The sequence below is a fragment of the Lithobates pipiens genome, unplaced genomic scaffold (assembly GCF_037356315.1).
Source record: "Lithobates pipiens isolate NorthernLeopardFrog02 unplaced genomic scaffold, aLitPip1_a1.2 Scaffold_13, whole genome shotgun sequence".
In the NCBI taxonomy this organism is placed as follows: Eukaryota; Metazoa; Chordata; class Amphibia; order Anura; family Ranidae; genus Lithobates; species Lithobates pipiens.
In genome coordinates, this window is record NW_027507718.1 from 459,089,354 (window position 1) to 459,117,268 (window position 27,915).

General features: G+C 42.1%; 1 protein-coding gene across 1 annotated transcript in view; it reads right to left on the reverse strand.

Annotated features, from left to right (window-relative positions):
- EVC2 (EvC ciliary complex subunit 2) overlaps positions 1-27,915 on the reverse strand; it is a 287,368-nt gene that overhangs the window by 202,215 nt on the left and 57,238 nt on the right. The window contains exons 5-7 of the mRNA XM_077477799.1: positions 14,508-14,703; positions 7,385-7,494; positions 599-661 (exon numbers count right to left, since the gene is read on the reverse strand). Coding sequence (XP_077333925.1) covers positions 599-661; positions 7,385-7,494; positions 14,508-14,703 — 369 coding nt within the window. The remainder of the gene's footprint in view (positions 1-598; positions 662-7,384; positions 7,495-14,507; positions 14,704-27,915) is intronic.

The window sequence follows — 27,915 nt, forward strand, 5'->3', positions numbered from 1 at the left end:
AAGACAGCAGTCAATCACAGCCAGCGAGCCAATGCAGAGAGAAAGGGAGGTGGGGCCAAGCTGTGGCTCTGTGTTTAGATGGAAACGCAGAGCAGCAAGAGTGAGCCTGTTTGGGTGCCCCCATTTTAAGCAGCTTGCTTTGGGGGCACTTGGCAGAAGGGAGAGGCCAGGAGTGTAGGCATGGGACCCGAGAAGAGGAGGATCTGCGCTGCTCTGTGCAAAACTACTGCACAGAGCAGGTAAGTATAACATGTTTGTTGTTTTTTTTTTTTTAATTGCCTTAAATATTACTTTAAAGGCTGGTTCTTGCTCAGTGAACTTCAGTCTGGGCCTACTGATAAGGCATGAGTCACGGTTTTGTGTATAAAAAGTTTACACATTCTCCCAAAACAACAGGTCTTTTTTAACATGTAGGAGGGCAAATATGCAAAAGTTGCCACGAGTGTTTGAACAAGAGCCTGACAGTAAAACAAAGGGGCAAATTAGAATTGTCATTAGTGATTAGTGTCATCCAACATCACACACCACCATCCCCATAAGGACCATCAGAGACAAGGAACTGGAAATTATGGAGAACCTGAGACACTGCAATACTTACATTTGAGGTTTCCTCTGATGTGATTGTAAAGGGAGCCTCAATACTGAAGCTTGTTCCAGGCACCTGCGGTGATAGAAAGAGGTGTAAACACACAGTGTTAGCTGTAAGACAAACACACAAGATGACAGCAGGGTTGCCAACCTCCTGTGGCTTTTTTACTGACAAAACATGGAAAAATTACTGACAGAGCAGGTTTTTTTACTGCCATACAGTATCTTACAAAGTGAATATACCCCTCACATTTTTGTAAATATTATATGATATGTGACAACACTGAAGAAATGACACTTTTATACAATGTAAAGTAGTGAGTGTACAGCTTTAATAACAGTGTAAATTTGCTGTCCCCTCAAAATAACTCAACACACAGCCATTAATGTCTAAACTGCTGGCAACAAAAGTGAGTACACCCCTAAGTGAAAATGTCTAAATTGGCCCAATTAGCCATTTTCCCTCCCCGGTGTCATGTGACTCGTTAGTGTTAGGTCTCAGGTATGAATGGGGAGCAGGTGTGTTAAATTTGGTGTTATCGCTTTCACTCTCTCATACTGGTCACTGGAAGTTCAACATGGCACCTTATGGCAAAGAACTCTCTGAGGATTTGAAAAAAAGAATTGTTGTTCTACATAAAGATGGCCTAGGCTATAAGAAGATTGCCAAGACCCTGAAACTGAACTGCAGCCATGGGCATACGCAGCTGCTGCTGTTATGCATCTATATGAGCACAACAGCATTATGTATAGGCACAATAGCAAAGACGCTATAGTGTCCATATAACTCCAGTCCTATTGTGGCCATACAATGCCAGTACTGTCTGCCTCCTATTGTGCTCACACTCCCCAGAGACACTGACATGCAGCAGTGCTGTGAATCCCGTGAGCCCGCAGCTACTTGGAATGACTCGGAAACCAGGAGGTGGAGCGATATCAACAACAGCACTGCACAGCATACCTGAAATTCCAGCCAGAAACCGGAAACTACAGAAGAGGCATCAGCTTATGCGGCCAACAGATGCCTCCGTGGAACTGCTGCTTCGGGGGGGGAGGGGGATGGGGCAGGAGGTAGGGACCCTGCAAGCACCGCACAGTGGTGTCATTAGGGTTGGTGTCAACCGGTGCGATAAAACTTGGTGTCAACTCTTCCTCCCTATTTTAGGTCCAGCAGCTCAGCGGTGGAGCTCATTGGTGCACGTTGCGGCAGTCAATAAGGCTTGCAAACAATATTACGGCTAGAGGATAGCAGGTTAAGCAGTTCCTAATGGCTCAATCCCTAGTAAGTAATGGATAATGGCCAACAGGCCCTGTTACCAGACTCATCGAAAACAGCAGCAGTGATCCCTCTGGCTGGACATTCGCTCACTCTGGGTTGCCCGGCGTGACTCTGGTCAGTAGTGTAGCATGTCTGTACCCTGGTAGTGGGTCAGTCTTTCTCTCTCTGGTGGTGCGGTACACCGTGGCTCTCTCTTTGGTGGTTCAAGTAAAGTATGGCTCTCTCTCTGGTGGTGCGGATACAGCATGGCTCTCTCTCTGGTGGTGCTCGCCACTGTGGCGCTCTCTCTCTGGTGGTGCTGGATAGCGTGGAGCTTTCTGGTGGTGCAGGTATAGCTTGGCGCTCTCTAGTGGTGCAGGTACAGCATAGATCTCTCTCTGGTGGTGCGGGTTTCAGGGTGGCTCTCTCTGGTCGTGCTGGGCAGTGTAGCGCTCGCTCCCTCTCTGGTGCAGTACAGTGTGGGGCTCTCTGGTGGTGCGGGTACAGCACGGCGCTCTCTGGTGGTGCGGGTGCAGCACTGCTCTCTGGTGGTGTGGGTACAGCATGGCTCTCTCTGGTGGTGTGGGTGCAGCATGGCGCTCTCTGGTGGTGTGGGTACAGCATGGCTCTCTCTGGTGGTGCGGGAACAGCATGGCTCTCTCTGGTGGTGCGGGTACAGCATGGCTCTCTCTGGTGGTGCGGGTACAGCATGGCTCTCTCTGGTGGTGCGGGTACAGCATGGCTCTCTCTGGTGGTGCTGGGGCCATTAGTTCCACCAGCACAGTACTCTCTTTTTCCTAATGTAGCTGTAGCTTCTACAGTCTGGCACAGTGTAGCATTCACTTGTTTCTGGGTTTTCTCTTTTCACCCCAGCAGAGTGCATGCATGCTCCCTGTGGAGAACACTTGGGCCACCAAATTCTGGGACTACATTTTCCATAAGACTCCTCTAGTTTCTTCTGATTCTCCCTCCGCTGGTGAGGGAAGAAGAATGGGCAGGAAGCTTTCTCCTCTCCCGTGCTGTCAACATGAGAAAGGGGGCGAGTTTGGGAAACATTCTGAGCAGAAGCTCTTCCTTATCACAGCGCCGCATCACATATGGCGGGGGGGGGGGGTCGACAGCACCTGCTACATCTGACAAGTGTCACCCGGGTGCCTCCTCCCATAGTGACACGGCCACCACTGGGACCGCACACCTTGCCGATTCCAGTGGGCAGTCGCCCCCCCCCCTTGCCGCACCGCGCAGCTGCCCAAGACCATACAGCGGGTTTAACAGGACAGGTTCCACTCAGAACAGGCCTTGCAATGGTCGACCAAAGAAGTTGAGTGCAGGTGATCAACGCCATATCCAGAGGTTGTCTTTGGGAAATAAATGTATGAGTGCTGCCAGCATTGCTGCAGAGGTTGAAGGGGTGGGGGTGTCAGCCTGTTAGTGCTCAAACCACACGCCACATACTGCATCAAATTGGTCTGCATGGCTGTCATCCCAGAAGAAAGATGATGCACAAGAAACCCAGCAAACAGTTTGCTGAAGACAAGCAGACAAAAAACATGGATTACTGGAACCATGTCCTGTGGTTTGATGAGACCAAGATAAACTTATTTGGGTCAGATGGTGTAAAGCGTGTGTAGCGGCAACCAGGTGAGGACTACAAAGACAAGTGTGTCTTGTCTACAGTCAAGCATGGTGGTGGGAGTGTCATGGTCTGGGGCTGCATGAGTGCTGCCGGCACTGGGGAGCTACAGCTAAGGGTAAAGGTGATGGACTGGCCAAGCATGTCTCCAGACCTAAACCCTATTGAGCATCTGTGGGGCATCCTCAAAGAGAAGGTGGAGGAGCGCAAGGTCTCCAACATCCACCAGCTCGGTGATGTTATCATCGAGGAGTGGAAGAGGACTACAGTGGCAAACTGTGACCTCTGGTGAACTCCATGCCCAAGAGGGTTAAGGCAGTGCTGGAAAATAATGGTGGCCAAACAAAATATTGACACTCTGGGCCCAATTTGGACATTTTCACTTAGGGGTGTACTCACTTTTGGTGCCAACGGTTTAGACATTAATGGCTGTGTGTTGAGTTATTTTGAGGGGACAGCAAATTTACACTGTTATAAAAGCTGTACACTCACTACTTTACATTGTAGCAAAGTGTCATTTCTTCAGTGTTGTCACATGAAAAAGTATAATAAAATATTTACAAAAATGTGAGGGGTGTACTCTCTTTTGTGAGATACTGTATATGCAGCAGAATATCTCATGTACTTTGATTGATGCTGTCACCTTTGTTTCTGCAAGCACAATATGGAAACAATCTTTGCCACATGTATTTCTGCCTATAGTCTGACTATGCTTCCATGCCTGGCCTCCATGGAGCCTCCCTGATGTGTGCAATCCAGGATGGTTCTCAAGTATGCATACACATTATAGGCTGGGTATGGGCATGCAGGAGGTCATCTGAATTTTTCAGTGGGCACTCATGTGCATTATGGGCTATGTGTGAGAACACAGGAGGCCACCTAATTGTATTATAGCGAGCACCCATGCGCAGTACTAACTGGGAGCAAGGGATCATAGGACAGTCATGAAGCAGGTCATATGACACAACAGTAGGTGTTCCCCAATTCAGGAGTTTGGGGAATCGATGCAAGACTAGAACTGGCTGAACACATTTTGAGTAGGCAAATGTCTTTGGGCATTAGTCTGGTAGTTGTTAGTAGTAACATGTAACTAAAGGGGACAAAGCTCTATGCAGTGTGGGTACTATTTTAGCAAAGAGACAGTCATAAAGGTAAGCATACATTCTCTTCTTTTACAGGGTGGCTTTTAACTAAAGCTGGGGATCCTAAAAAAAAAAAAAGTTTCTTTTAAAGTAAACTTGTCATATAATGAAAGTTTAATCAAACAGATTAAACTAGCATAATCACATTGTGTTGCTCTGCAGCCTGAAATGAAGACGGACACAGTTTTTGTTTTATCCAGCTGTGTTTACTCAGTGCAACTTATAACATCCAAGTGAAAAATATAACACCATGTCAGAAAAAATAAAAAAAGTAAAAAACAGAAGTTGGTAAAGAAAAAAAAAGAATCCCCCCCCCCCCCCCCCGTGTCAGTATTTTATTGGACCACCTTTTGCTTTAATCACAGCCTTTAGTCTGTTGGGACTAATTTAGTCTCATCTGACCACTTAACACATTTTTCAATGTGGCCTCATGATCTTCAAGGTGCGTTTAAGGTGGTCAAATGAGACTAAAATTTAATTATTTTGCCTCAACGCCAAACAATATCTTTGGCAGAAATTAAATACAGCTCCTCATCCAAATAACATTCCTACAGTAAAGCATAGAGGTGGTAATGTCCTGTTATGGGGGTGTTTCACTGCAGCAAGGACTGAAGCACTTGTCAGGATAGAAGGAAAAATGGATGGGGCAAAATACCAATTCTTGAGGAAAATCTGCTGCCCTCTGCCAGAAAGTTGTCAATGGGAAGGTTTACCTTCCAACACATGGCCTAGTCAGAGCCCAGACTTAAACGCCACTAAAAATCTGTGGAATGATTTGAAGACTGCAGTCCACAAATGGTCACCATCAAATTTAACTGAACTTGAGTAGTTCTGCAAAGAAGAGTGGGCAAATATTGCAAAGTCTAGATGTGCAACATTAGTAGAGACATATCCCAACAGATTAAAGGCTGTAAAGACAGCAAAAGGTGGTTCGACAAAATACTGACATAAGGGGGTGATCCTTTTTCCAACTCTGATTCTGTTTTTTATTTTTTCTGACATCTTGGTGTTCTAGCTTTCAGTTGGATGTTATAAGTTGCACTAAATGCTGTTGGATAAAACAAAAACTGTGTCCGTCTTCATTTCAGGCTGCAAAGCAGCAAAACGTGAGAATTATAAAGGGGGTGATTATTTTCTATACTCCCTGTATAAAAAAAAAACTGACACCCTACAGACCCCTCTACCCCTTTACCACCAGCGATCTGTGGATAAACAGTGCACCACTTCACAGTCCAGTTCCCCTTCAACAGAATTTCCAAATATGAATAATAGAGCACCCTCGGGTTTTGGGGCTCTGAGGTGCTTATGAAGACAGGCTACTGTAGGCTACTTCCACATTGATCTGCTACAAAAAATGTTGTTTTGTTTGCGGTGCGGTCTTTAAAGGACATGTGACTCAAAAAAACGCAGCAAAAACACACATCGGCTGCTTTTTTACTGCGTATTCCATTGCTTTTAATGGGAAGCTGCATTTTTGGTGTTTTTTTTTTTAACATGCTTCAAAAATGGAACGGAAGCGCACCGCTCCAGTGTGAAGACATTCATTGATTTTAAAGGGAAGCATTTTTCTTGAGATTTTCAGGTGCTTTTTTTTAACCACTTCAGCCCCAGAAGAATTTGCCCCCTTCCTGACCAGAGCACTTTTTGCGATTCGGCACTGCGTCGCTTTAATTGACAATTGCGCGGTCGTGCGGCATGGCTCCCAAACGAAATTGACGTCCTTTTTTCCTCACAAAGTTTTCTTTTGGTGGTATTTGATCACCCCTGCAGTTTTTATTTTTTGCGCTATAAACATATAAATAGCAACAATTTTCAAAAAACCATTATTTACATTTTGCTATAATAAATATTCCCAAAAAATATCTAAAAAAACATTTTTTTTCTTCAGTTTAGGCCGATGCATATTCTTCTACATATTTTTGGTAAAAAAAAAAAAAATATTGCAATAAGTGTTTATTGATAGGTTTGTGCAAAAGTTATAGCGTTTACAAAATAGGGGATAGTTTTATGGCATTTTTATTAATTTTATTAATTAATTATTTTTTACTAGTAATGGTGGTGATCAGCATTATCATGACTGCGACATTATGGCGGACACATCGAACATTTTTTGGGACCATTGTCATTTATACAGCAATCAGTGCTATACAAATGCGTAAATGACACTGGCACTGAAGGGCTTAAGCAGTGTAAGGGTAAGGGTTAAGTGTGTCCTGGGGTGTGTTTCTAACTGTGGGGGGAGGGACTACGTGTGACACATCACTAATCTCTGCTCCCAATCACAGGGAGCAGAGATCAGTGACACTGTTGCTAGGCAGAACGGGGAGATGCTTGTTTACATTAGCATCTCCCTGTTCTTCCTCCCCGTGAGGCGATCGTGGCTATCGATAGAGTCGTGGAGCTTGCCGCAGGCGGGTGCCTCTTAAAGGGCCACGTACAGGTACGTTAGTTTGCCTGTACGAGCCCTTCTGCCGACGTATATCGGCGTGAGGCGGTCGGCAAGCGGTTAATGCAAAAGTGCTTGAAAAACTGTGTGTGAAAGCAGCCATAGGATACATTCAAGTACCTCTAAATGTCTGCGTTTTATTCTTGTTCCTAGATATATCATCAAATGTCAACAGATTTACTTTATATGATGGTTGGCAGAAAACAAGCAGAGAGGTGTAAAAAAAAAGAAAAGAAATGAGAGCAGATGCGGCGGATGTATCAAAGGTCCATTTTGTAGATCTGCCCCCCGGGAAACGTGTATTTAGTAAACTGTACCCCTGAAGAATTCTGAAAGGTTAGCACAGCCGATAGAACATATTTCAGTCCGTTCTTGGCATAGGTTGTGTTCAGCGAAGCCGTGTACGATACAAGGAAGGCATCTCCAGCTGCAAGGGAAAGAAAACACGGCTTAGATGACATCCAGAGATGTACAGAGAACTGAACCTAATAATTAAACTGCATCTGAAAGTCTCACTTCTTTCTCACGCTTCACAGACATTTAAAACAGAAAAAAAAGTTACTAGCATGGGTTTAATTAGTGTCAAATTAGCTTACACTGATTGTTTTTTCCATTAAAATGTAGAGTTTAAGTTCACACACAAGCGGAGCCCTCCTAACCCTCTTGTCTTGCACAACAATATAAGCTTTATAAAGAGCTGTACAAACTGCTGGTGCTATATAAATCCTTACTAGTAATAATAAAATAATAATACAATAGATGTTCCATTTTAAAGCTAATGTTCCTGTTTGCTGACTGTCTGGCTTCAATACAGTTGTGCTCATAAGTTTACATACCCTGGCAGAATTGATGACTTCTTGGCCATTTTTCAGAGAATATGAATAACACAAAACTTTTCTTTCACGCATGGTTAGGGTTTGGCTGAAGACATTTATTATCATTTAATTATGTTTACTCTTTAAATCATAATGGCAACAGAAACTACCTAAATTACCCTGATCACAAGTTTACACACCCTGGTGATTTTGGCCTGATAACATGCACACAAGTTGAAATAAAGGGTTTTAAATGGCTATTAAAGGTAACCATCCACATCTGTGCTCTGTTTGCCTGTAATTCGTGTGTGTGTAGAAAAGGTCAATGTGTTTCTGGAATCATGACAGACCCTTGCCTCTTTCATCCAGTGCTGCACTGACGTTTCTGTATTCTGAGTCATGGAGACTCAGCAAAAGAATTGTCAAAGGATCTGCTGGAAAAGGTAGTTGTATAAAACAGGAAAGGGATATAAAAAGATATCCAAGGAATTGAGAATGCCAATCAGCAGTGTTCAAACTCTAATCAAGAGGTGGAAAATTAGGGGTTCTGTTGAAACCAAACCACGGTCAGGTAGACCAACTAAAATTTCAGCCACAACTTCCAGGAAAATTGTTTGGGATGCAAAGAAAAACCCACAAATAAGTTCAGGTGAAATACAAGACTCTCTGAAAACATGTGGTGTGGCTGTTTCAAGATGCACAATAAGGAGGCACTTGAAGAAAGATGGGCTGCATGGACGAGTCTCCAGAAGAAAGCCATTACTACGCAAATGCCACAAAGTATCTCACTTACAATATGCCAAACAGCACAAAGACAAGCCTCAAACCTTCTGGCACAAAATCATTTGGAGTGATGAGACCAAAAATTAGCTTTTTGGCCACAAACATAAACGCTACATTTGGAGAGTCAACAAGGCCTATGATGAAGGGTACGGAGGTGGATCCCTGATGTTTTGCTACAAAGGCACAGGACATTTGGTCAAAATTGTTGGCAAGATGAATGCAGTATGTTATCAAAAAATACTGGAGGAAAATTTGCATTCATCAGCCAGGAACCTGCGCATGAAAAGTACTTGGATATTCCAACACGATAATGATCCAAAACACAAGGCCAAGTTGACCTGTCATTGGCTACGGTAGAATAAAGTGAAGGTTCTGGAGTGACCATCTCAGTCTCCTGACCTCATTATCATTGAGCCATTCTGGGGAGATCTCAAACGTACAGTTCATAGACAGCCCAAGAATTTACAGGAACTGGAGGCTTTTTGCCAAGAGGAATGGGCAGCTTTACCATCTGAGAAGATAAAGAGCCTCATCCACAAATACCACAAAAGACTTCAAGCTGTCATTGATGTTAAAAGGGGCAATACACGGTATTAAGAACTTGGGTATGTAAACTTTCCGCTTGTTTGCACCCTTCACTGCCACATTTGGCACTTTTTTTTGGGGGGGGGGGTACTGGTTTTGACCAGGTACCCGCTCCCACGTCTGTCTCAGATTGCTGCGGTGATCTGAACCAGGAGTTCACCCCCCTCCTTCCCCCCAGTCTTCTGGGACATATCACAGGTCCCAGAAGACTGCAGGACCAGTCACAAGACGCAGCATGACTCACGCATGCGCAGTAGGAGACCGGCTGTGAAGCCACAAGAGTTCACTACCGGTTTCCCTTACTTCCTGTGTTGCAGCCAGCACCCGAAGCTGACTGAAGAATCGGCTTGTTTGAGGACAGCTCTAGATCCCTGGGCAGGTAAGTGTCTTACAATTCAGTACTAAAATTAGTATTAAAATTTGGAAGCTACAGTATTTTAGCTGCTGACTTGAATTTTTTTGGGACCTCCTTTTTAAGGCTTCATTTAGATGTGTGGTTGTGGAGTTTGAAAAATATACAATGGAGCCGTGTTTTTGCCACCTATCCAACCTCCCCCCCCCCCCAAGTTGCAGTAGACAGCAGTGTTTACATGCCACAGTAGCAATGCTTTGTGCCTGCTGCATAGTTCACCCAACATGGAACGATTAGCCAAAGGCAAGCCTGCCAAATACTACACACTCAAGCAAATGGTGACGTGCAACAAAGGCCCCATGGCGCGTTTGTTGGCAAAAAATTTGGTTAAAATAGGCAGTCAGTAGCCTCTGAAGTGCAATCCGAACATGGATCAGGGTTCATGGACAAGACAGATATAGAAGCATGTCTAAATCTACCCTAGGTCAATAAATTCCTTTCTCAGATGTTCTAAAATATCATGGCGACAAAATAAAACCTGACCCTGATCACTACTTATTGTGCATCTGTTTAGAATTAAAATCAATCTCATCGACAGTGATAAATTTACTGCCGACCTATGTGAATCTATTGCAGTTGGCTGCCCAGAATAACAGGCACAGAGGTCGAACAGTACAAACAGAAATACACTTTGGATACATGCACTTCATCTGAAATAATCTCTTAATTTGATGTTAATTGTATGTCAATTTTTAATAACAAAATACTAGAAAATAGAAACAATTTTCCAGTTTTGTCAGCCTAGTGTTGAATATTATTTATACTTCTTTTTACTGTATCTACCACTATGTAAATCTTTCTCTTAAAACAATGAAAAGGAAAAAGGTAAAAAAACAAAGACATTGCTAAATGAAAGGCAACCTGATTTGCATCTAATTGTGTTGCTCGACCCCAAACCCTGTCTCCTAGGGATATTTCCCGAAGTACTGGATACATTTACCAAAACTTTCCTACAGGAAACCTTGTTTTCTGCTAGAAAAGTGATAGCTAGACAGTGGATGAGACCCCTTCCACCCAAGGTAGAAGATTGGAAACGGGAAGTTAATCAAAAGGCCCGTACACATGGTCGGACTTTTTGACAACAAACATGCAAATTAGCTGTTTTGGAGCAACATCCGACTGTGTGTACGCTCCATCGGACAAACTTTTTCTGTTTTCATCGGACTTTTGTTGGCTCTGCGAACGGACAAACTTTTTGACAACAGAAGTCCGATGGAGCAAAGTCCGACCGTGTGTATGCAAAAGCATCGGACTTTTGTACAAGGTACAAACACGCATGCTCAGAACCATTGCAAACGATCAGACTACAATACAGAAGTTGACCAAAGGTGGCGCTGGAGTCATTGAACGTCCTCTTTTGAAGTGGCGTCCGTATGTTGTGACGTCACCACGTTCGTGTTTGTTGTCAAAAAGTCCGACCGTGTGTATGCAATACAAACTTGTGGACAACACACTTTGTACAAAAGTCCACGGAAAAGTTTGTACAAGTCCGACCGTGTGTATGGGGCTTAACACTCCCATATAAAAAATTCATATATAAAAATAGGGGATGCCCAGCTAAATACAATAAAATCTGGGATAGGTGGTTGCAAGAGGCTGGCACGTGTAATTAGGAACTTTGGAGTACTGTTGAAATAGATGACATGTCTGTGATATAACTTTACTCAGCTATGATACCTATTGTCTATTGCGATGAAGAAATATTTCTTTATGTACTGTTATGGCTATGATGCAGCACCTTTTGAATGTTCGGTGCTTTCTACTGTGATTGTAATCTCTGCAATATTGTTCAATAAACAACACCTGTTTAACATAAAAAAAAAAAAAAACAGCTGATCACTCAGCTCTCGGTCTTCAGCCTGCAGAAAGCCAGTGACTGTCAATCACTGGCTCTCTGCTCTGCCCCTCCATAGCTCACTAGAGCGCTGGGCTGTGGAGGGGACAGGAGCAGCTGGATCAGGCTCCCTGAGAGCTGCTGCTCCCAATTTGACATCCGTGTGGGTGCAGGTCCCTTCTGCATTCAGAGACCAAAACCTGCATGCACCCACACGGATGTCAATTGGGGAGCAGCAGCTGTGGTCATGCAGCCACTATGTCCTAATTGACATGAATGGGACTGCCTGCATACGGAAGCACTTGTGCATCCCGTGCAGGTAAAACACATACCTCACATGGGCCTTGGTATTGGAAAACATCAGTAAGGGTTACAGCCTTTTCCAGGGGGACAGAGACAGCACTAAAGTCCCAGCAGAGGTTCCAAGCCTTCCTCTCTCTAAATGAAAATGTGTGTTTTTTGCTGTGCCTGTTAGGGTGATTGTCCCTCATTTCCTGCTCGACCAGCCACTCATTAAATAGATTAGAAGTAGGGAGATTGTACATTATTACCTGTTCTGTCCGATACCCATCAAACACAGTATGGTAATTAAAAATAAATCTCCCTAACAAGGGCACAGGCAGCAATAAAGAGTTGTTCCATACGCTATCCAAAAAATAAATGGTTTTGATGGCGGAGAAAGAATATGTGCTTGAATGGAGTGGAGTTCTGGGGGTAAATTTAAGTGATGTCTGGACATTCAACTAGAACTACATGTAACACTTTTTTTTTTTCATTTTGAATACAGTAAAGGGAGAGATATAACCCCTGTATATTTTTATGCAATCTGTGTCCCATTGGAGGAATTTCCCTTCACTTCCTGTCCCATAACCAAACCAGGAAGTGAGCGAGGGATATCCTGGGTGTCACCAGAATTAGTCTCACCATTGGAAGATTGCCCCTTCTATTCCTGTTCTGGGGACAATCCAGAAATTAGGATTTTCTTTCACCTTCACTCTTGAGGATAACTGTACACAGGAGGAATAGGGAGGGTGACTCTCCCTAAATGGGGGCACAGTGACAACACTGAAGAAATTACACTTTGTTACAATGTAAAGTAGTGAGTGTACAGCTTGTATAACAGTGTAAATTTGCTGTTCCCTTAAAATAACTCAACACACAAACATTAATGTCTAAACCGCTGGCAAGAAAAGTGAGTACACCCCTAAGTGAAAATGTCAGAATTGGGCCCAAAGTGTGAATATTTTGTGTGGTCGCCATTATTTTCCAGCACAGCCTTAACCCTCTTGGGATGGAGTTCACCAGAGCTTCACAGGTTGCCACAAGAGTCCTCTTCTACTCCTCAATGACGACATCACGGTGCTGGTGGATGTTAGAGACCTTGCGCTCCTCCATCTTCCATTTGAAGATGCCCCACAGATGCTTAATAGGGTTTAGGTCTGGAGACATGCTTGGCCAGTCCATCACCTTTACCCTCAGTTTCTTTAGCAAGGCAGTGGTCGTTGGAGGTGTGTTTGGGGTCTTTATGTTGGAATACTGCCCTGTGGCCCAGTCTCCGAAGGGAGGGGATCATGCTCTGCTTCAGTATGTCACATTACATGTTGTCATTCATGGTTCCCTCAATGAACTGTAGCTCCCCAGTGAAGGCAGCACTCATGCAGCCCCAGACCATGACACTCCCACTACCATGCTTGACTGTGGGCAAGACACACTTGTTTTTGTACTCCTCACCTGGTTGCCGCCACACACACTTGACACCATCTGAACCAAATAAGTTTATCTTGGTCTCATCAGACCACAGGACATGGTTCCAGTAATCCATATCCTTAGTCTGCTTGTCTTTAGCAAGCTGTTTGCGGGCTTTCTTGTGCATCATCTTTAAAAGAGGCTTCCTTCCAGGATGATAGCCATGCAGACAAATTAGATGCAGTGTGCGGCATATGGTCTGAGCACTGACAGGCTGACCCCCCCACCCCTGCAACTTATGCAGCAATGCTGGCAGCACTCATACATCTATTTCCCAAAGACAACCTCTGGATATGATGCTGAGCACGTGCACTCAACTTCTTTGGTCGACCATGACGAGGCCTGTTCTGAGTGGAACCTGTCCTGTTAAACTGCTGTGTGCTCCTGGCCACCATGCTGCAGTTCAGTTTCATGGCCTTGGCAATCTTCTTATAGCCTAGGCCATCTTTATGTAGAGCAACAATTATTTTTTTCAGATCCTCAGAGTTCTTTGCCATGAGGTGCCATGTTGAACTTCCAGTGACCAATATGAGAGAGTGAGAGCGATAACACCAAATTTAACACACCTGACTTGTAACATTAATGAGTCACATGACACCGGGGAGGGAAAATGGCTAATTGGGCCCATTTTTGGACATTTTCACTTAGGGGTGTACTCACAGCGGTTTAGACATTAATGACGTGTGTTGAGTTGTTTTGAGGGGACAAAAAATTTACACTGTTATACAAGCTGTACACTCACTACTTTACATTGTAGCAAAGTGTCATTTTTTCAGTGTTGTCATTTGAAAAGACGGAATCAAATATTTACAAAAATCTGAGGGGTGTACTCACTTTTGTGACTGTATAGATACATTTTAGATAAAATACATGTATCCGGCACCATATCTAATTCCTCTACAGGACACAGTAGGGTAGGAAGACCATGTTATACCTTGTCTAGTATTCAATATACGACTGTCTTAATTCCACATTAGGCAATTACTGCAATAATTGCACAGAGAACAAAGTAGTGTGATTATACCCATATGCCGCGTACACTTTGGAAAGTCTATAAATTGCTGCCTTCTTTCACAAGAGCGATATAGATTTAAGAATTCATGGAAAGCTTCTATTTTGACGTGTAGGAAATGAATCTTCTATTGTGGGCACGACTTCTACCTACGCTTCACGTCAGCTGTGGCATACGGCAAGTTCACAGCCATTACGCTGATGTGTGACAAGAATTCAAAAGTTTAGTCTGCAAAAAACTATTACAGCTTTACCTCCAAGAGAATCTTTTCTGAATATCTGCATTCCGGAAGTCATATTGCTGCTGTCATAGCTGGGGTACTGGATGAGCAGGCCGGTGATGTTGTCAGAAAGGCTGAGATTGGACAGGTTCATTGCTGAAGATGACACCCCAGTGTTGTTTGTGAGCAGTGTGATGGAAGCCTTGTTCTGGTTTCCCTGTTCACTTATCTGGAGGGAAAAAAATATATATAATGAGAGACTGTTCTAATCTTTGTTATTTTTTTAAATTGTATTTTTTCAAATAAATAAATGTTTATATTGATCCATGTCATTCTTTTCACTATACAACAAGAGTACCTGTGCATAGAGGCTGTTGCAAGCTCATAGATGCTCCCTCTCTTATGTCACAGATCTCTAACCATCCCCAGATAGCAGCTGTGAAAACTTTGTGTTGACCAAAAAAATTGCAGGAACATTTTTTTTTTTTTTGCTCTGGGAGGTGCATTGTCACCTTACTGAAAATGAATGGGCTGCCTTGGGAAAAGTATGTTAATGCATGGAATACATGAAAGGTATAGCTAATATATATATATATATATATATATATATATATATATATATATATATATACACACACACACACACACACTAACTCACACCCCTCACATTTTTGTAAATATTTTATCCTATCTTTTCATGTGACAACACTGAAGAAATGACACTTTGCTACAATGTAAAGTGATGAGTGTACAGCTTGTATAACAGTTTGGCTGTCTTTACAATTGATTGGACCTTGGGAAAACATTTCTCCCCCCCCCCCCCCCCAGTTTACTGAATCAGATCAGGCAGTGATTGTGATTGGTTGCCAGAGGTTACAGTGTATCATTACCGCACACTGGCTGCTAGAGGTTACAGCACACATTATGGCTCACTGATTATTTGCTAGCGGTTACAGCACATCACTTATGCTTCTTGATAGAGATTGCTGTACATAATTACTGCTCGCTAATTGGTTGCTAGAGGTTACTGCACATTATTAATGCTCGCCAATTGGCTGCTAGAGGTTACTGCATATCCTTACCGCTCAATGAGTGGTTTTAAGAGGTTAGTGCACATTATTACTGCTCACTGATTGGCTGCTAAAGGTTACCTCACATTATCTCCTCGCTGCCTGCACACCATGGAGGTGAGGGGACCCGTCAATAGACAGAAAACTCATAGGGATCTTAGGACTCCTGGGATCAGTGGCAATGCTAGGGCGGGGCGGGGGGGGGGGATCAGTGTAAATGCTGAGGGGTTGATGGGCAAATTATGAATCATGTAGAGCAAAGCTGGAAATCGTTGGCAAGTATATAGTGGTGGATTCTACACTGGCCACCAATGTAATGGGGAATTTACAATTACCACCAATGCGAGGGGAGATTTAAACTGGCCCCCCAATGTGAGTGGGGATTTGCACTGACCCCCAATGTGAGGGGGAATTTGCACTCACCACCATGTAACGGAGGATTTTACGGCACCCACCAATATAAAGAGAAATGTCTACATTGACACCAAAAACATTTACACCTACCACCAATGTAAGAATATACAATGACCTCCATGTAAGGGGGGAGTTACACTGACCACCAATGAAAGGTGACACTTCTATAGGGCTGAAACAACTAATCGATTAATCGACAACTAATCGATTATTAAATTAATTGATTATTATTTTCATAATCGATTAATCGGCCAGTAACATAATGGGGTTAAAAAAAAAGCCCTTTATAGTACAAAAATATAATCACTACTACAAATATTACTTTCACTGTTCTACAGTAAAAAAATTAACCCCTTCCAGTAGTGATTATCTGCTTTTTTTGTACTATAAAGGGCTAATTTTAGTCTTTTTAACCCCATTGTTACTAAACGTCTTAGACCTGGTTCACATCTATATGTTTATTGGTGCTTTTTGTAGAAACACACTATATTTCATTTACATGGTTTCCTATGGGACACGTTCATATAAGTGCTTTTTTCAGCCACTGCATATTTGGAAAGGGTCAGGGACTTTTAATGCAAAGCGGTGCTTTTTTGGTTCAATATACTTCAATGGAGAAGCTGCAGAAAAAGATGTAGTGTGTTTTTTTTTGCAGCAATTTGTGTTTTTTAATCTGCCCAAAAAAAAAACGTAAATTGAAGTAAAATCACGTGCACAAAAATCAAAACGGACAGCAAAAAGCACTGCAGAAACAGATCAAAAGCAAAAACTGCATAGGTGTGTACCGAGCCTTATGCTGGCCTCACGGATCAATTTTCTGGTGAGAATATTCAGATGAAAAATCTTTGTACATTCACTGAATGAAAGAATTTTATTTCCAAATTTTCCTGTCACTGGGGTTGAAAATGAACGTCAATTTGACCGACTTTTTTTTTTTTTTTTTTTTTAAGGTTATTAAAAGATTAAACGAAACAATAATCGGCCAACTAATCGATTATGAAAATAATCGTTAGTTGCAGCCCTTCACTTCTACATAGACCACCAATGTAAAAAGAGATTTACAGTTGCCACCAATGTAAAGGGGGATTAACACTGACCACCAATGTAAAGGGGGATTTACACTGACCACCAATGTAAATGGAGATTTTACATCAACAACCAATTTAAAGGGGGCTTCTATGTGGACCACCAATGTAAGAGGATTCAAAACTGACCACAAATGCAAGTTTGGATTTTTTTTTTATACTGATTACCAATATAAAGAGGAGTTTCTACAATGGCCACCAATGTAATGGAGATTTACACTGACCACTAATGTAATGGGTATATACACTGACCACTAATGTAATAGGAGCAATCCCAGTAACTACCAATGTAAGGAGGGATTTACACTGACCACCAATGTAAGGGGGATCTTCACACTGGCCACTAGTGTGAATGAAAGGATTGTACACCAAGCCCCAATGTAATGAGAAGATTTACAGTGACCACCAATGTAACTGAGACATTTAGCCTGCGTTCACATTTGTGTGTATCAGAAATGCATGCAAAATCGCTTTCCTAACACCACAGAAATGTCCTGTCCTTTAGCAGATACATAGCAGTGTGTACTGTTGATGAATGACACCATCATGCATCTGCTGAGATGTGCGTATTCACATGCACCAAAATTCACAGTGCTGTGGCACCATGTTATTTCAAAAAAGGGTACCACCTTCAATTTGCTTACTTTTGCAGAACAGGCTGATGTTAGGCAGCAGAAGTGAGGGTGCCAATGACCTCAGGAGAGCATGATATACATATGAATGTCGCCTCTATTTACATATCAATGCAGGTTATTTACATGTAAACACAGGGTAACTGCAGGTAAATCAATAGGGCAGATATGTGCAGCATTAGTAACAGAACTTCACACTGAGGTATCAGGGCACAGAATAGAACTAAAACTTCAAGGTGCAAGGAAATTAAAACTGGCATAGTTGGCAAGTATGAGGCAGCTGCACAACAATGATGGGGCCCAGGGCAGCTGCGCTTTTTGCTCTGCCTTAAAGTTGGCCCTGATAACAGTGTAGATTTACTGTCCCCTCAAAATAACTCAACACATAACCATTAATGTCTAAACTTCTGGCAACAAAAGTGAGTACATCACCAAAGTGGAAATGTCCAAATTGGGCCCAAAGTGTCAATATTTTGTGTGGCCACCATTATTTTCCAGCACTGCTTTAACCCTCTTGGGCATGGAGTTCACCAGAGCTTCACAGGTTGCCACTGGTGCCCTCTTCCACTCCTCCATGATGACATCACAAAGCTGGTGGATATTAGAGACCTTGTGCTCCTCCACTTTCCATTTGAGGATGCCCCACAGATGCTCAGTAGGGTTTAGGTCTGGAGACATGCGTGGCCAGTCCATCACCTTTACCCTCAGCTTCTTTAGCAAGGCAGTGGTCGTCTTGGAGGTGTGTTTGGGGTTGTTATGTTTGAATACTGCCCTGCAGCCCAGTCTCCAAGGGAGGGGATCATGCTCTGCTTCTGTATGTCACAGTACATGTTGGCATTCATGGTTCCCTCAATGAACTGTAGCTCCCCAGTCTCGGCAGCACTCATTCAGCCCCAGACCATGACACTCCCACCACCATGCTTGACTGTAGGTAAGACACACTTGTCTTTGTATTCCTCACCTGGTCATCACCACACACGCTTGACACCATCTGAACCAAATAAGACTAAGAACAGTAATCCATGTCTGCTTGCAAACTTTCTTGTGCATCATCTTTAGAAGAGCTGGGGTGAGTTTAGAAGCATCTTTTGGAAAGGACAGATGTTCAGAGGCATTTGAAATGCCAAATGCTTGTAACAGCTTGTAAATGCCTGTAACAGCTTGTAAACACGCGTAACCCCGGCAAATCGCGATTAGCCGTGTTTGGTTTACAGGTATTTTTACTTTTTGAAAATTTGCAAAAAAAATCAAAAATTTTCCTAAACGCAAATGAGGCATGTAAACGCGGCAAAACTGAGGTTTTTAAATGATGGTTACTATCTGTTAACGTTAAATCGTTCAGGAGAGGTTTTTAAAGCGTCCCATGTACATAAAAAAAAATTTTTTAAATACCTTTCCTTTTCAATCTAGAGCACAGTCATTTTCTGTGAAATTCAATGCAATATGGCAACCTGGAGGCATTCTGTTCACAATTGATATACAGAACGCCCCAAGAAAGGTAATTTTCTGCTTGTGTGATTGGCTCACTGATTTTCCCAGAAGTCTGCACTAAGATACAAGTCACATGTTGTGTACCCTATAGGAATTATAGGAAAATTCCAATAGGAATTTTAGTTTTAGAGAGTTCCTTCCCAAAAGGATAAATAATTCTAAAGGGATGCAGATTCTTCAGCTTTTCTCATTAGAACACTGAGAGTGCACCAGGTGATTATAATGAACCAAATTCTAAATTCAGCATCAGTCTCAAAAAAGGATATGTTGAAACAAACTGCTACAATCTGCTACAACATTTCTTAAAATCCCTGCAATGTACATTGATCGTCCAGAGGGGGTTATTTTATTTTTGTTGTGTTGTGTTGTGTCACTGGTTAGAAAGGGGCGTATTTTGGAGATGTTGCAGAGGTTGAGGTGGCAAGATTTGGACAGTGATTGGACGTGGGGCTTAAGGGAGAGTTCAGAGTCCAGGACTACACCTAGGACCTTGGCATGCTGGGATGGGCTTATAGTTGTATCATCGATTTTGACAGAGAGATCAAGAGAGGGGGCACATGCGGGAGGAAAAATTATAAGTTCAGTTTTGGATAGACTGAGTTTGAGGAAGTGTTTTTTTTTTTTGCCTTTTCCTCTCGCTCTGTCTCCCTCTGGAAAATTGTATAGATTGTAAAAGTTGGATGTCGGGGGGTGGGGAATTTCAGAGTAAGAAGTATAGACCTAACATATGATTTTTTTATATTTCAGGAATGTTAACTGTTAATGTAATGTGTTCTGTAAACATGCAATGTATATGGATGTATTTTTATATGTTGAGTTCTTTTGAATGTTATGTTTTTTTTAAAAATGTAAATAAAAAAAAGAGTTGGAGTTAGAGATATGTGAGGAGACGGAGGGAGTGAGCTGAGGGGTAGAGAAATAGATTTGGGTGTCGTTAGCATAGAGATGGTATTGGAAGCCATGGGAGGGTATCAGTTGACCCAGGGAGGAAGTGTAGATTGAAAATAGGAAAAAAAGAGAGGTCCAAGAACAGAACCTTGGGGGACCACAAAAGAGAAAGGAAGAGAAGAGGAGGAAGTAGAATTATAAGTAACGCAGTAAGGCGCGGCTGGATAAGTAGGAAGAGAACCAGTGAAGAGCATAGTCACGGAGACCAAAGGGGCGGTCAACTGTATCAAAGGCAGCAGAAAGGTCCAGGAGTAGGAGTACAGAATAGTGACCATTAGTTTTGGCTGTTAGTAGATTGTTTGCTATTTTTAGGAGATCAGTTTCTGTGGAGTGTTGGGGACAAAATTGAGACTGAAGGGGATCAAGAATGCTATTCTCAGCAAGGTGGTCGCTCAGTTGGTTGTAGAGTAGACGTTCAAGCAGTTTGGATAAAAAGGTAGAGTAAGGAGATGGGGAGTAGGATGTCAAGATTGGTTGGGTCCAGTGAGGGCTTTTTAGGTATAGAGCTGATTAGTTCACATTTTAGAGGGTTGGGGGGAGATGCCAGAGGAGATGGAGAGATTGAAGATGTGGGTTAGGGAGGGTAGAATAGAGCCAGAGGGTGAAGGCAGCATTTGTAAGAAAACAGGATCCAGATGGCAGGTGGTTAGCTGGATGTTAGCAAGTAGTTTAGCAATATCGTCTATAGTGGTGGGCTTGAAAGGGGGAAGTTATGATTGTACCTGGGGGCATGAAGTATAAAGCATGGAGGGTATCTGAACAGCAGAGATCTCCTCGCAAATTGTATTAATCTTCAGGTTTGAAGTGATTGGAGATCTCCTGGGCAGTGAGTGAGTTAGTGGGTGGAGACAGTGGAGGACGAAGTAAAGAGTTGAAGGTAAAGAGTTAAGGGGGACAGGGTAATAAGTTGTTTATGAAAGTGATAAAATAGGTCTACTTGGCAGTGAAGAGGCTGGAATTGTATTTTTAGAGGGCAGATTTATATTGGTTGAAATCTTTCTGAGACTTAGTCTTACACCACAGGTGCTCATGAGCATGGCTAAGTTTTAAATGTTAAATTAAGTCGTAGGCTGCAGTGAAATCAGATGTACAAATCACACTGATGTGCAGCTTTGAAGTAGCGCAATTTCAAAGCTGCACTGGTGTGAAGCAGGGCTAACTCTTACAATGTCCATAGCCTTGCTGCAGGTTGACGTGAATAAATGTAGTAAAGGCCATAACAAATGAGGTTGTCCTGTACAAGATTGTATATCACCTAACCTCCCACTGTACTGGAAGCTGGAAAAGGATTTAATTGGGTAAATTTAGTAACTGCATCTGCTCTAGATTTAAAAGCAAATGATTATTTTTGATTAGACCTCAAACTTTTAACATGTGTGGATGCAAGTGTGAAAATTTTAACTTTTAAAGCAAGTTGGCACAAACTTAAAGCCTCGTACACACGAAAAATCAGTGAAATCCGAAAAATAAGCCTCGTACACACGATCGGATTTTCCAAAGGAATTGTGTGTCGGCAGACTGTTGGCCTAAAATCCGACTGTTGGCAAGTCGGATTTTCCGCGGACAAATGTTGGATAGCAGGCTTATAAATTTTCCGCTGACAAATATCTGTTGTCAGATTTTCTGATTGTCTGTCAGACAAAAGTCCAAAGTACAAACACACATGCTCGAAAGCAAGGATGAGCCAGAAGCGGTCGGTCTTGTAAACTAGCGTTCGTAATGGTGAATTAACATTCGTGACGTGGCAAATTATGAAATCTCAAAATGCAGAGCCCAATTTTCTTCTTCTTTAATGGGATAAAAATAAAGTTGCTTTGCTGGTGATACTGATGGAGTTCTGCCAAACATATATTTTAAAATGCTTCTATTTTCTTTTTTTTAGATTATTATTATGTTTTTTTGTTTTTGTTTTTTGGGCAAGTTAACACAACACCATTATCCCGTAGTTTTTAAGATCAAACGTTACAACTATGTTGGTGTCCCTTGTTAATTTTACATTGTATTTTTTTTTATGTAACTCCCAAACTGTCATTTGAAGTAAAAAACACATAGCCAAGTATTATTCTACACATTTTCTTTATTGTGAATTAAAAAAAGAAAACAAATGAGACATGCTATCCCGCAGCAAAGGCATATGAGCTCCCGCAGCAAAGGCATATGACATAATTAGTCACGATTAATAAAGCAACCAAGAAATCCTCCTGTTCCTTGACTGGACCTGGGTCAAAGCAATAACTCCAAGGCCAATAACAAATAACACGTTATCTCCTCCGATTCCGCAACATGTCTGGTTAACGAATGGCTGTTCAGAAACAAACTGAAAAGCACGAAATGAAAAGCGCAAACTGAAAAGCACGAAATGAAAAGCGTGAAATGAAAAGTGCAAATCAACACTCACCAAACTTCTACTAACACGAAATTAGCAGAAGAAGCCCAAAGGGTGCCGCCTGACAATTGAACTTCCTCTTTATCAGCTCGTAGTACATCTAGTACGCCACTGCGTTCGTGTTTGTTGGCAGACAATTGTGTACCGTTTGTATGCAAGACAAATTCACGGCACACTCCCTTCGGACAAAAGTCTGATGCTTTGTCTGCGGAAAATCCGATCATGTGTACGAGACTTAAGTGTGGAACATAGCTGAGAGAAGAATGCAAAAACGCTACATTTTATTTGATGGTGTATCTGTTAACAGAAACACAAACAAACAGCTAATGGAAGGTGTAAAAATAACCTCTGAATTCAAATGGTCTCTTGCATGATGATGACTTAATCAAAGGTGTTCAGATGCCTCAGCAATAAGTGAAGAAGACAAATTAACAGTGACATGTAATCAGTTTTGAATTGTACAGACTGTGTAGATGTCAGGGTAACAGAAAGCAGAGGCCCAAAACACACAAAAATGTTTGTGCATTAAAGAGGACATGTCACCATCAAATTTATATATTTTTTTTTTTCCATTTGTAAGATGCAAGTTATGAAAGGTTTTATTTTAGTTTTTTTTCCTAAAAGGACAGTTTTTCAACTTTAAAATCTTCTCAGAGAAATAGCTGCAGCGAGCCTGGCCTATAACACTGTTTTCCAAACAATGCTATGTGTACCTTCAAGACTACATTGCTACAAGCTCAAGTTCAGGCAAACAGCTAAATATATAAGAAAAAGATATATATTAGCACCGTTAAACGGATTTTCATTTCTGTCCATGCAGTTCTCCCATTTACACGTCTGCCACATAGCAAAGACTTGCCTGGCAGGAGAGGAGACTGGATATTTTCTAGTTTGACTTTTACTTACAGCTATATAGTGGGGTTGATTTAGGCCGCTTTAACACTTGTGCGACTTTTCCTGCAACTTTGGACATCAGAGTCGCATGACAAGTTGTACCCCTGTGATTCCCAATGATAACCATTCATACATGTGTGACTTCAAGTCGCACACCGACCTCAAAGTAGTCCTTGTACTACTTTGGTCCGACTTTGATGCGAGTTGAGGTGCACAGACCTCAAGTTTACACAGGCATTCCCTGAAATCGCTGCAAAATCCCGGCCGCAAAATCACGTGACTTTCAAGTCACAGCAGTGTGAAAGGGGCTACTAAAACTGGAGAGTGAAAAGTCTGGTACAGATGTGCATGGAAAAGAATCGGCTTCTAATTTCAGCTTTTTTAATTAAGCATTGACAAAAAAAAAAAAAAACCTGGAAGCTGATTGGTTTCTGTGCAGTGTTGAGCCAGGTTTTGCAGTCTCCAGTTTTAGTAAATCAACCCCAATGTGTTGTTTTCACCTTTCACTGCACATTAGTGTGTTCCTTCTCCTTTATTTGTGACCAAACAATGAAAGGAGAAGCAAGACACTAAGGCCTCTTGCACACGAAACGCATGTTAGTGCATTGACTTTTTCAGCATTTTTTTTGGTATGTATTTGCGTGCATTTTCGTACATATGCGTTGGTACAATTTTCACGCAAATTTGCGAACGAAAACGTATTGAATTTTTTTTACTGTGCAATATGTAATTGGGAATTTGTACACAATTACACATATTTGTGCGCAATCACGTGTATTTGCACAAGTGAGGCGTAAATTACTGACCAAAAATGCAGATTTTCCTATTTTTTTTTATTGAAGAATGCACGGCTATTGTTTACGGGCCTGTGTGTGTGGGTACACTACAATTAGTGAGCTGTATTTTTGCTCAGTAAAAAAAAGCTTTACCGAGCTTTTTCAAGCTGCAGTGTGTAAGAGGCCTAAAAAAGTAACTCTATGACACTCTGCTCCCTTCTCCTATCAGCATCCTCCTTGCAGTGCAAGATACCCGAATGGCACTTTGTGCTGCTTCTCAGAGTGCTGCTGTACAGAGACTTCAGGAGATTGATAGTAGGCCAAATTCAGGTACTTAGGCTGCTTCCATTTTAAAAATACCAGGATTTATTAATGAATATATCATCCATTGTGACACTTTCTACCCTTCAGAATATACATATATTGATGACAGATAAGCAACTCGAAGTTAGGCATGTCACAGATTATAATAATTTAGAGATGCAATAGCCCCTATTCAACTTGGACAGCTGTTAAAGTGACCCTTGTCATTCCTTGTGCTACTTTATCTACCAGTTCCCTAGAAATCCCTAGATAGCAGCTGTGAAAAATAAATGTTACTTTCAGAAGCAAGTTGAACACAGCTGAAGGATAAAGTCCTCCTGGATACAATGACTCCATCCCTCTGTTCCCAGTTGGTGAAGAGTAATATTTTTTATTAGTTGACAACACAGCCAATATGAACAAAAATTCCACATCTCATTTTTTATTCCATATCCTCTCCTGTCCTGCAACACCATATTATTGGTGCCATAGCCTCTCCTGTGCTCTGCACCTAAATAATGTGTCTATATACCCTCCCATCCTACAGACCCAATTGTTGTTTCCATATCCTCACCCGTTCTTCACAGTTTATTGATGTTGCTTTCATACCCTCTTCTACCCTATTGCCATTTCAATGCCCTCCCCATTCTATATACCTCGTTGCTGGTTCCATACCCTTGACCATCCTCCGCAGGTCATTGTTGGTTCAATACTCTTTTCTGTCCTCCACAGCTCATTGTTGGTTCAATACCCTCTCCTGTTCCATACAACTCGTTGTTTCCATACCCTTTGCTGTCCTCCCCAGCTCAATACTGGTTCAATACAATCTCCTATCCTCCAAGACTTGTTTCCATACCATCTGCTGTCCTCTACAGCTCATTGTTCGTTCAATACCTTCTCCTGTCCTCCACAGCTCATTATTGGTTCAATACCCTGTCCTCCACAGCTCATTATTGCTTCAATACCAATTCCAGTCCTCCACAACTCATTGTTGTTTCCATACCCTCTCCTGTCCTCCACAGCTCATTATTTCCATACCCTCTCCTGTCCTCCACAGCTCATTGTCGTTTCCATATCCTCTCCTGTCCTCTACAGTTCATTGTCGTTTTCATAGCCTCTTCTATCCTCCACAGCTCATTGTTGTTTCCATACCCTCTCCTGTCCTCCACAGCTCATTGTTGTTTCCATACCCTCTCCTGTCCTCCACAGCTCATTGTTGTTTCCATACCCTCTCCAGTCCTCCACAGCTCATTTTTGGTTCAATACCTTCTCCTGTCTCATACAACTTGTGGTTTACATACCCTTTGCTGTGCTCCACAGCTCAATATTGGTTCAGTACCACCTCCTGTTCTCCACAACTTGTTTCTATACCATTTACTGTCCTCCACAGCTCATTGTTAGTTCAATACCTTCTCCTGTCCTCCACAGCTCATTGTTAGTTCAATACCTTCTCCTGTCCTCCACAGCTCATTATTGGTTCAATACCCTGTCCTGTCCTCCATAGCTCATTATTGCTACAATACCAACTCCAGTCCTCTACAACTCATTGTTGTTTCCATATTCTCTTCTGTCCGCCACAGCTCATTGTTGTTTCCATATTCTCTTCTGTCCTCCACAGCTCATTGTTGTTTCCATATTCTCTTCTGTCCTCCACAGCTCATTGTTGTTTGCATACCCTCTTCTGTCCGCCACAGCTCATTGTTGTTTCCATACCCTCTTCTGTCCGCCACAGCTCATTGTTGTTTTCATACCCTCTTCTGTCCTCCACAGCTCATTGTTGTTTCCATACCCTCTTTTGTCCACCACAGCTCATTGTTGTTTCCATACCCTCTTCTGTCCGCCACAGCTCATTGTTGTTTCCATACCCTCTTCTGTCCTCCACAGCTCATTGTTGTTTCCATACCCTCTTCTGTCCTCCACAGCTCATTGTTGTTTCCATACCCTCTTCTGTCCTCCACAGCTCATTGTTTTTTCCATACTCTCTCCTGTCCTCCATAGCTCATTGCTGTTTTCATACCCTCTCCGATCCTCCACAGTTCATTGTTGTTTCCATACCCTCTGCGGTCCTCCACAGCTCATTGTTGTTTCCATACCCTCTTCTGTCCTCCACAGCTCATTGTTTTTTCCATACTCTCTCCTGTCCTCCATAGCTCATTGCTGTTTTCATACCCTCTCCGATCCTCCACAGTTCATTGTTGTTTCCATACCCTCTGCGGTCCTCCACAGCTCATTGTTGTTTCCATACCCTCTGCAGTCCTCCACAGCTCATTGTTGTTTCCATACCCTCTCCGGTCCTCCACAGCTCATTGTTTGTTCAATATCCTCTGATGTCCTCCACCTCCCATTGTTGGTTCCATACCCTTTTCTGTCTTCCACAGCTCATTTTTAGTTCCACATCTCATCCACCATACATTTTTGTAGATATATATATTATATATACACACACACACACACACACACATACATATATATATACATACACACACACATACACACATATATTACCCTTGAATATGAATGAGCTACAGAAATGCTAGGCCCAGAATATGTCAAAAAATATTGGGCTAGTAAATCTTTTTGCTATACTTACATACATTTGCATGTAACCTCTAAACACAAACATTAATATGAATAACCTTATGGCGTTATACACATATTTATGTATAGACCTTGCCATCAATTTCAGTGGCATCCAAGAGATTCCCTGGGGCTGAGAACAGATTATGAATAGCTGAGCCACAGTACACAATTTAGATGTAAACCCTCTAAAAATATATAATGCTCATAATAAACTAATTCTGCACGCAAATTAAAATCTCGATTGTGCAATTCACAAAGTCTATCTAGGGAAAACAATCCCAGCTTAACAGATTTGATAAAGCTTTGCTATATTAAATTTCGTTTCTCACGGGCTGTGAGAGGCGCTGGAGGTTAGCGGTGTCTCTGCAATCCAAGTCATTGTGTATTCATAGAACTATCTGTACACAGATTGAGAAATAGGGGTCCGGTGCCACAGGCTTCTATTTAACATCTGACTATGTTATCTATATTATGTGGAATAATTTATGGCCAGCACATGTTATAAATAGTAAACACTTTGCACTTGACCTCTACCTAGTACTACCTAGCATCCGGGAACATACAACATTAAAATGCCAAGGTGGACACAAATTAGTAGAGGAGGGGCTTTGACAACAGGACTGCATGAATGAATTAGTACCCATGATATTTAAGCAATTATCAGCAATTTTGTGTGTATTTTAATTATTAGTATTATATTAGTATTTTAACATATTAGTAAACACCACTCAATGTTAAACTATTTATTGCCAACTCAACCCACAATTAAAAGAGTAAGCTCATTTAATTTTTTTGGTAGATGCTGAAGAGTTAAACCACCTTAGTGTCATAAATCTCTCGGGGACTCTATTGGCAAGACCTT